This window comes from Perca fluviatilis, chromosome 17, assembly GCF_010015445.1.
Source record: "Perca fluviatilis chromosome 17, GENO_Pfluv_1.0, whole genome shotgun sequence".
Classification (NCBI taxonomy): domain Eukaryota; kingdom Metazoa; phylum Chordata; class Actinopteri; order Perciformes; family Percidae; genus Perca; species Perca fluviatilis.
The window spans coordinates 27,599,895-27,609,899 of record NC_053128.1 but is presented as its reverse complement, the minus strand read 5'-3'; the positions used below and the strand labels follow the sequence as shown (position 1 = coordinate 27,609,899).

The following is a 10,005-nucleotide window of genomic DNA, read 5'->3' as shown; positions in this document are numbered from 1 at the left end:
CGTTACACTTTATAGCCATGTGGGTCTGTGATGAATCCTAATGACCTTTGGTAATCCCCTGACCTTTCCTCTAGCTCCACCAACAGGTCAAATATTTCACATGTGCAAGAATTGGTACAAAAAAAAAATGTTCAGAACTTCATGTTCCCCTCAGGATGAACTGTAAGGACTCATCCCTTACTTTACCTATTTGTGTACAGTGTTTGTATTTGCTTATATTGTCAAATTGGTGAAGCCATTTCCTTAACTTTCTTGTGTTTTGTCAATTTGCATGTGTCTCCTTAAGTTGAAATGGAGTCCAGCTTTTAGGACCGTTGTTGCAAAGGAGCTGGATGAGATGACATTTTCACCTGACAGCAACATAGTAACCTGGATTAGTTAAAGCACATTTCGACCCCCTTGGGAGATATCAGAATCAGAAAAAAAAGGTGTATTGCCACAGTAAACTAAAACATCCACAAGGAGAGTAGCATCTATACAGCATGTCCTCTCTAAGAATATCATGTTGCTGCACGTGGTGTTCTTTCTAAGATAGAGGGATGTAGGGTATAGAGGAGCGTCCTAAAAAAGATCCAAGACATATAATCATCATGTTTTGACTGGCGGTGTAATGCACTCAAGTGCTGTACACATCTGAGGTACTTGTACTTGAGTATTTCCATTTTATGCAACTTCATACTTCTACTCCACTACATTTGTATGACCGCTTTAGTAGCTTTTGTATCTCCTGATGTGTGTTGATGTTGAATGTTTGTGATAAACTGAAGGATGACGTGTTCCTTTATGTGTTGAGAAAATCCTCTTACTTCTTAAGCTAAGTAAAGTCTCTTCTTGGATCAGCAAAAAAAAATGCATTATCATTGTAAGGGAACTTGCGTCCGATCATGCGGAACCCTGTACAATGTAACCTTTGAATGAAATGATGTCTGGCCATACGCATGTAATCATGTTACTTTTCTTGTGTTTGATCATGCTGAATCCTTTACAATGTAACCTTTAAGAGAATAAAGCTTGGCCTGATTGCAAAAACTTAAGGCATTGTTGCCCCGCTGGATGTCATCACAAGATCCTGACCTGTTCTCAAGCCCCATGCTTGAGAACAGAGTCATGCAGGATACTGACTGAAGGAAACATTTGCATGAGTGTGGTAATGTTATACGATGTAATATGTGTTTCAATGTATGCTTTTTAATAGCAGATTTTGCTCATGCAAGCAAACCAAAGTCAAATGTCTGCTCTTTCAATCAATGCATCAATCAAACTATTTATAATGCACTTTGAAACTACCAAAGTTGATCAAAGTGCTGTACAGAAGAATAAAAATTAACTCACACAGGGATTAAATACAATAAAACAAATTAAGAGACATAAAACATGAGGAAACAGCCATAGAATAAACCCATAATACAATTTTGCATATAAAAAAAAGTAAACAAACATCTTTCTTTCTTCTTCTAAATCTTATTGATTTATTCCATAAAATATCAGTGGAGAACGAGTCTTGAGTTGTTGCGGTAAAATTATCAATATGTCGTCTTGTGCCAACTTTCCAAAAGGAAAACAAAAACAAAAAAGATGAGCTATGTAAGAGGCAGGCGTTTCTTTTAGAGTGACATCAGGAGCACCGCACCCCTCCTGGATTATAAATGCAGCACCGATATCTGCACAAAGCCCTTTCCAAACTCACAGACACTCAAGAGTGGGCCGGTCACTGCTGCAATAATCATGGCATCAGGAGCAAAGAAGGTGAGCGAATGAGATGTCTCTTAGCTTATTGTGCACCGCATAGAAATTCTATTTTTTTTTCTCCATTTTTACTTGTTGCATTATAGTTTTGAAGCCTACAGCACTCAGACGTTGCTTGCGTGTGCGCATTTTTGTGCAAAAGAAAATGCTTTGCATATCTGTCAACTAGCAGATAGTAAAAATGTAACAAACGTTTGTGTGTGTGTGTGTGTGTGTGTGTGTGTGTGTGTGTGTGTGTGTGTGTGTGTGTGTGTGTGTGTGTGTGTGTGTGTGTGTGTGTGTGTGTGTGTGTGCGTGCGCATTTCTGCGCTTCTTGCGCGCTTTGATTTTACGCAGGGCATATTGGAGCGTCTGGATGCAGGAGAGATCGTCATCGGGGACGGAGGCTTTGTCTTCGCCCTGGAGAAGAGGGGTTATGTCAAAGCAGGACCGTGGACCCCCGAGGCTGCAGCCGAGCACCCTGAAGCAGGTATGGCTACTACTTACTACTACTCTGCTTGCGCCATTTAATAACCGACAGCGACAAATGCTGAATGAGCCATCCCGTCGTGTTGTTTTCAGTGCGCCAGCTGCACCGGGAGTTCCTGAGAGCAGGCTCCAATGTCATGCAGACATTCACTTTCTACGCAAGCGATGATAAACTGGAGAACAGAGGCCACACTCAGCGCTTCACTGTGAGTAGAGCTCTCCAGCTGCTCTCAAGCCTCATTTTGAGTCATGAAGAGGGCATGGCAGCTTGGCAGCACAGTTGGCGTGAAACCAAACTGACTGCAGCAACCGGTACGGGGACTTTGTGTTCTCTTAACGTGAAAGTTTCTTTTTTTTCTCCATTTCTTTAGGGGCAGCAAATCAACGAAGCAGCGTGTGACCTGGCCAGGGAGGTGGCCAATGAGGGTGATGCCCTGGTGGCCGGAGGAGTCTCTCAGACCCCCTCTTACCTCAGCTGCAAGAGTGAGAATGACGTCAAGGCCATCTTCAAGAAACAGATTGATGTCTTTGTCAAGAAAAATGTGGACTTCTTGATTGCTGAGGTATGTAGTGAACGCCGTTGGTAAGTTGGGCACAGACTCGAATGCCCGGTGTTTCACTTCCATAAAGTTTGAGGGCAGGGTTCCAAAATCAACTTTTTCGTCCACCAGCCAAATGGCTAGTGAATGTTCAAATTTCACCAGCCACTCAATAGATTACCATTGTTTTGTTTTTTTTTTTTTTTTGGCTTACAAGTGAAGCAAATCTACCGGCCACTTAATTGCATATTTTACCATTATTTGGCTAGTAGGTGGTAGTTGTGAACCCTGGTTGAAGGATTTACAAGAAGCACGTATCCTGATTTTAGAGGTAGAAAAAAAACAAAAACACATTGGACACTTAATTTCTCATAATGCAGCCAATAAGATATGTTCATTAGACCCCCCCTGACTAAAGGATAAATACTCCATGTCTCCATCATCAGGGTTATTTCTTAGACTTTAGTAAGCTCCAAGACATTATAAAGTCGTCCAATGTAAACTAGCCTTTACGTTTTACTTCTAAAAATTTTTTTTTGGCGCCAACAGTGATATATTTTGTTCTGAAATAATGTGACCACAAATGGCCATTTAAAATGATAATTAAATTATGTGTGGTGATTTCTTTTTGTTTTTTATGCTTGCAGTACTTTGAGCACGTGGAAGAGGCTGAGTGGGCCGTCCAGGTTTTGAAGGCCACTGGGAAGCCTGTGGCTGCAACTCTGTGTATTGGACCTGAAGGCGACCTGAACAAAGTCAGCCCCGGAGACTGTGCTGTCAGACTCGTCAAAGCTGGTAGGGAAATATCTCAGTCGGTGTACTGTATGTATAAAACCTCCTGTCCCACTATAGGTAGGTGTGTATGTATGAGGTTTAAAACCTCCTGTCCCACTATAGGTAGGTAGGAAGTTAGGTAGGTAGGTAGGTAGGTAGGTATGTATGTATGTATGTATGTATGTATGTATGTATGTATGTATGTATGTATGTATGTATGAGGTTTAAAACCTCCTGTCCCACTATAGGTGGAGAAACTGGGCTGAGGACACAATTGATCGTCTTAACCCTTAATAACAGTGTCTATTATTTTGCCACCATGTGTATATTAATGAGGGCAGGCTAAATAACAAACACTTTTAACATCAGCACAGTGTAGTCTGTAGTTGAATCAACACCTCAACAAAACTGACCATTATAACCTTCATGAAGATCAGATTTTGTATGTTGTAGTATTTATTTGTACTTTTAGTACTTTTTATATTCAGGTTCCACATGCACAATGGTCTCATTGGCCAGAATAAAAAAACACCTGTGTGGGTTTGCAGGGTCTTTAAGTGAGCTATCGTATTTATTTTTAACAGTTTCACTCCTTTTATTTATTTATATATATATATATATATATATATATATATATATATATATATATATATATATATATATTTTTACACTTTCTAGGCTCATTTAGCTAAAACACTATCGGAACATTTTAAAAATATCAATTGTGTTTTTTTTTTTTTTTTTTCCCTCCCCAACTTGATGCTGAATCCTGCATTTTCCATTATTCATCTTCATTTATTTTCATTTCACTCTCGCTGCCGTTAAGCCCAAATCTTTCTAACTTAAGCACCCATTTTGTAACAAAGGCTTTCTCTAATACATTTGTAGTTTAAATCTCAAGCACAGATCCCCCACTGGTGATGGGAGGGTAGAATGTTTAACATCAGTATGTGATGTGGATTTTGAATCTGACTTTGGCGCCATCCAGTGGAAGAATGAAAAGACAACTAAGAAATACACACTGCTGCACAAAGCGACACAAAAGCTGTATCAGTTTTCACCTGGTTGGATTTTCATTTCTTTGTAATAAAGTTTGCATGTTTTACTCTTCGTAGGAGCTCAGATTGTGGGCGTCAACTGCCACTTTGACCCGGAGACATGTGTGAAGACTGTGAAGATGATGAAGGCGGGAGTGGAGAAAGCCGGGCTGAAGGCTCACTACATGACCCAGCCGCTGGCTTACCACACTCCTGACTGCAGCTGCCAGGGTTTCATTGATCTGCCCGAGTTCCCTTTCGGTATGTAATAAAAACTTAAAACGGATGCAACGTCTCCATCTAAACCGTGACATGGAAGACGATAATGTAGAACCGTGTGCTCTCTCCGACAGGTCTGGAGCCGAGGATCCTGACCAGATGGGACATGCAGAAATACGCCCGGGAAGCGTACAACGCTGGTATTCATTACATCGGAGGCTGCTGTGGATTTGAACCCTATCACACCCGTGCCCTGGCCGAGGAGCTGGCACCCGAGAGGGGTTTCCTGCCCGCCGGATCTGAGAAGCATGGCAACTGGGGCAGTGGTCTGGAGATGCACACGAAGCCTTGGGTCAGAGCTAGGTACTGTAGATATTTCTTTCGTTTCTTTTTCGTTTTCTCTCAAAATCCCTCCAGCAGTTTGGTTAAAAAAGGCATTTGTCTCTGCAGGGCCCGTCGTGACTACTGGGAGAAGCTGAAGCCTGCGTCTGGCCGTCCCTTCTGCCCCGCGATGGCCACGCCCGATGGTTGGGGTGTCACCAAAGGCCATGCTGACCTGATGCAGCAGAAAGAGGCCACCTCCCAGGAGCAGCTGAAGGCTCTCTTCGACAAGGCCAACAAAAGCCACTGAGCTCCTTGAGGTGTCTGTTTCCAAAGGAGAAGCCAAGATCAGTCCCTTAAGTTTACATACCAAAAAGATCAAAATGCTGAAATTCTTTCTGTCTCTTTAGGACCATTTTACTGTATGTGGAAGACTCGTATCATATGCTGATGCTTTAAATTAGCTTAAAGTGCCCATATTATGAAAAAAAAATTTGGGGTGTTCTTTTGTGTCTCTGGTGCTTCCACACACATACAAACTTTGAAAAAAATCCATCCATGCTGTTTTGAGTGAGATATGGTTTCTGAATGTGTCCTGCCTTCAGTCTCCTAGTGAGCAAAATCGGCTCGGACTGTGACGTCACAATCCGAAACGAGGTGGCTAACCGCAACGGTTAGCTCGTAGCGTTAGCGTTAGCATGCTAACGCTAATGCTAACACTAGCATGGTACCTCGTTCTCAATAGCAAAGCACTGCTACAACACACACAAGTTCACCATAATCTACAAAAGAACTACTTACATGTGCTCCCTCATTTAGAAGTCTCCCAGCTAATCCTGCCTTGTAACTGACTGAAGTTGGAGAAACAGCCTTTCTTTTACTGTCTCTAGAGTTAGCTAGCTGACATGATCTACATCTGAGCTACTGAGCATGTGCGAGTGCAATCAAAGATAGTACAGAAGAAGTAGAAGAAAAGAGGTCTCACTCTGTAGCTAAAACAGAAACCAGGTGAAAAGAGGATCTGCAGCAGTGAGAGAGAGCTGTGCAGTACAACTAAAATATGGTGTTTTTTGAAAATTAAACCATGTAAACCTATTCTGGTACAACCTTAAAATACAATTATGAACCTGAAAATGAGTATAATATGGGCGCTTTAACCAACAATGAATGCCTGTTTGAGTAAGTTAATCACAACTGTGAGCCTTGTGAAATTACTGCAAACTCAAAATAGCAGCTTTGAATGCACTTAAAAGTAATGCTTTAACGCTCCACGCATGCCTAATGTCTTTAAAAAGAACTGAACAATGTGTAGCAATAAACTTCTGAAATTTAACTAAAATCAAGTGAGTTTTTGTGCTGAGCAAATTGGGGGGGGGGGGGATATATAACCTCAAAGAGTGCAGTATTTCAGATGTACATTTTACACAATTTACAGATAGTCTTCAAAGCTGTGTGGTTGGTAGTGCTGTGTGTGTAGGCTATGTTCAGCATTGTCTGCTTAACGCAGCAAAGGTCTTATTTGTACCGTGAATGTGATTGATCATGTTTAATGTGTTTGTACTCAGGCTACCTAACAGCATGTACAGGAAACCGGTGTTTGACGAATTGGCTCAAACGCACAGAGGAGACAGTTGTTGGCTGTGGAACAGTTGCGCCCAGATTAACTTGTGACCCAACATCTGTAACTCTGGTCCATGTTCCATACTTTTAATCATGTAGACCTGCCAAAATCAAATCCTCAAAGGCCACACGACAGGTGTGGTGTAAAAAAGTGAACCTGTTAATACGGTACACAATCTCAAGTTCAATACCTTGCAAGAAACGTTCAGCTTTTACACAAACTCCCGGGCAGTCCTTGTGTTTCATTTTTTTACCCTCGTAGTGTTTTAAAACTTGTGGCAGCGATGGAGGCAGCGATGTTTCCTGTTTCCCGTTTCCTGTACGGGACTCTCACACCGCCTCAGAAAACCGGTGACATGATTGGCCATTGCTGAGCGACGTGTGGTTGCGTTTCTCCAAATGTTGAGTTGGTCTCAACTTTTCGCGGCTTGTTTCTCCGTTCAGCATTCTCGCTTATACTGGATCTACAATACTTTATACTCATCGTCCACTACATCGCAGAGGTAAATATTGTACTTTTTACTCCAGTACTTTTCTCCGATTTTGGGTTGGGAAGTGGAGGGTCGCTGGTTCAACTCCCCGTATGGACCAAAGTGTGGATTGATGGTGGTAGAGATGCCAGTTCACCTCCTTAAAATAAAGACCTATTTATTTCATAGGTATATTTATTTATGTACTTATTTCATATTGAATAAAATGGCATTCTATACCCCTGGGCCATCTGTAAGGACACTTGGAACTGCAAACAAGGTCGATTATGACTCTTTCTATCCTGTATTTTGAATCCATGGACTTCTTACATTTGGAAAAACTTTCTCAGAGTCGAGAAAAGTGATTTAAAAACATTAAAAATGTAAATGCTATGGGCCGAGCGGGAAGCACATATTTAATTTTTTTTTTTTTTTTTTGCTTAACAAAATTCATATACAAACAATAAGGCCTAAAATTCTTCACAGTACTATAAAGAATCAGATGCTCACAAAGGTGCAAAATTATAATCAAATAGCCTAATATAAAGAAGAAAGAAGAGGGGGGGGAAATAAACAAACATCAGATATGAAAAGAAAAGCCTAGATTTGATTGTTTGACACCTACATCTCTAGACTTGTTAATAATCGATTATCTTTTGTCTCAGTCGACTTGCGGTACGGCATGCCGTCATGTTCTGTGCGTGCCTGCGTCATGGATTTGCCCACGTGCAGATGTTTATGCTCCTCGTGCACGTCTGCCATGTAGGCTACGTAAAATAATAGTCTGCGGGACGCGATATTTCTTTTCCTAGGATGGCGAAGGCATATCCCGCCCTTCTCTGTCTCTGATTGCCTTTGAACCATCGATGTATTAAAGAGAACTTGTGTTCTTAACTAACTAACCAACCAATCTCACTCCTCTTGTCTAACCAATCCAACCAGAGCAGGCAACGAGTACTAGCCAATCAGAGGCAGAGTAGGGCGGGTTATGCCTTCGCCATGCTAGGAAAACGCAAATATGCGCAGAGGGCGACAGAGACGGAGAGAAAGAGCGATTTATGGAAAGTAAAAGGAGGATGGAGGAAAACTGACATTAAATTATAGAATAAGAAAACTAATGCGGGTTTATTTTAACCCTCTGCTTGTCGTTTGATTTAACCAGAGACGGTTTTTGTAGACAATCTTTGGTTTGATAAACTCTCCTAGTAAAGGGACTGCTGTGCTGCCTTCAGGTAACATGGAAAAAAACGGGCAATCGCTTCATATTTCAAAGGTGATCGTTTTCTTACTTGCCTTAAACATGTCTATCTTAAAACATATCTGTGCCGGAACTAACTGCATTTACACATTAAAGTCACAATTATAAGACAAAACAACACGTATGTTTACACAATATAAAAGCTGTAATCTTTAACAGTTGCATGAGCGAACAGGAGCACAGAGAAGAAAATGATATAACTATGATTTTACATAAATGTACCTGCCTCTTCTCACAATAAATAAAAAGTCTAAATAGCCATGGATGGTCTGGTAATATACTTCCAACAACCTTTTTAGACTTATATGCACATATCAAAACCAATAAGAAAAGACTAAGATTTAGGCTACTAGTTTGACACAAAAAAAGCATGTCCGCTTTAAGGTAGTATGGTATTAAAAAGAATTTTCCTTTTGTGGTCATCCTCAACTGATTTTTTTTTTTGGTTGCTCTATTCATAACTAACAGACAGACAGACAGACAGACAGACAGACAGACAGACAGACAGACAGACAGACAGACTGGGGCACAGATTCAGAGAAGGGGGACACATTTGGTAAATGAGTAAATGGTGCTTTAAAACTCAGATTCAAAGTACATTATTAAAACCACATTGTTTATTCAGTTTTAAAAATATTCCTTTTTGCAATAATATCAATAAATAGATGATATTTGTGACTCCAAACAGCGTAAAGCCAAACAATAGGTGTAAATAAAAAAACACCCCTCTAACCTAAGCCCTATTCGCACGGGGTAAGTATTACCTGGTGACCTCCAGTCATTTGTAATAATTGCGGAGGTTGTCTGTGATCTTAATCCCGTGCGAATCGGTCATGTCTGTAATTTGTAAAGTAATAATTCCCCCGCAAATGACCTACCATATTTCGCCGAAAACGGAGGTCCTGTGATAATATTAGTCCCGTGCGAATCGGCATCTCTGATTTGTCCAGGATTTGGCGGGGCTTTTTTGTTTTTGCAAGGTACCTATTTCCTTCTTTTGCGCCTTTTTATCCATCTTTCGCGAAGAATGGAGGGTGTGTTGGAGTGTTTTGACAGTGTTTTGGGTGCTGGGTCATGTCACTATACATCATATACAATTTGCAGAAAGAGAAAGATGAAAACCACCACAAGTGCGAAGACAAAAAGAATGATTAGATGGCGATGGATGACATGTATAGCAGCATGCGGTAAATATATTTTTTGTTTGTATCATACATCTAGAGATAACGACAAGACATCTCCAAGCCATAGCTTATCAAAAATAATGCACAATCAAGCGAGGGGGCTCACTTCATAATTAGAGGTTAATGTTACAAATAAATCAAGCTAATAGATTTTAACCTGGTGAAATGTTTTGTTTTATCCATCTAACCGGACCCTGCTTGACACCACCCGGAGAAAAAAGTGAGAGAAAGAAAAAGGAGAGGTCGCAGTTCGGACGATGACTGACTACCCGGTTGAGATTGTGTGCGTGTGTGTCCTCGAGATCTGACCACACACAAACACACGTAGCAGAGCTACCCACACCCATGTTTCTACTGTTGCTTAATGTC

General features: G+C 41.0%; 1 protein-coding gene across 1 annotated transcript; it reads left to right on the top strand.

Annotated features, from left to right (window-relative positions):
* The first annotated feature begins 1,604 nt into the window (after positions 1-1,604).
* bhmt (betaine-homocysteine methyltransferase) lies at positions 1,605-5,608 on the top strand. The gene is made up of 8 exons (XM_039779632.1): positions 1,605-1,746; positions 2,083-2,215; positions 2,308-2,420; positions 2,586-2,777; positions 3,401-3,548; positions 4,643-4,825; positions 4,918-5,146; positions 5,234-5,608. The coding sequence occupies exons 1-8, from the start codon at positions 1,726-1,728 to the stop codon at positions 5,412-5,414; spliced, it is 1,200 nt and encodes a 399-aa protein (XP_039635566.1). The 5' UTR covers positions 1,605-1,725; the 3' UTR covers positions 5,415-5,608.
* Positions 5,609-10,005: the final 4,397 nt, after the last annotated feature.

What these genes read in the sequence shown, in the direction of transcription:
- bhmt (XM_039779632.1), top strand. Translation starts at nt 1,726, where the DNA reads ATGGCATCAGGAGCAAAGAAG. An exon ending in GCCACACTCAGCGCTTCACT is followed by an intron (nt 2,421 to 2,585) that starts GTGAGTAGAGCT and finishes CCATTTCTTTAG; the next exon opens with GGGCAGCAAATCAACGAAGC. An exon ending in AAGCCTTGGGTCAGAGCTAG is followed by an intron (nt 5,147 to 5,233) that starts GTACTGTAGATA and finishes TTGTCTCTGCAG; the next exon opens with GGCCCGTCGTGACTACTGGG.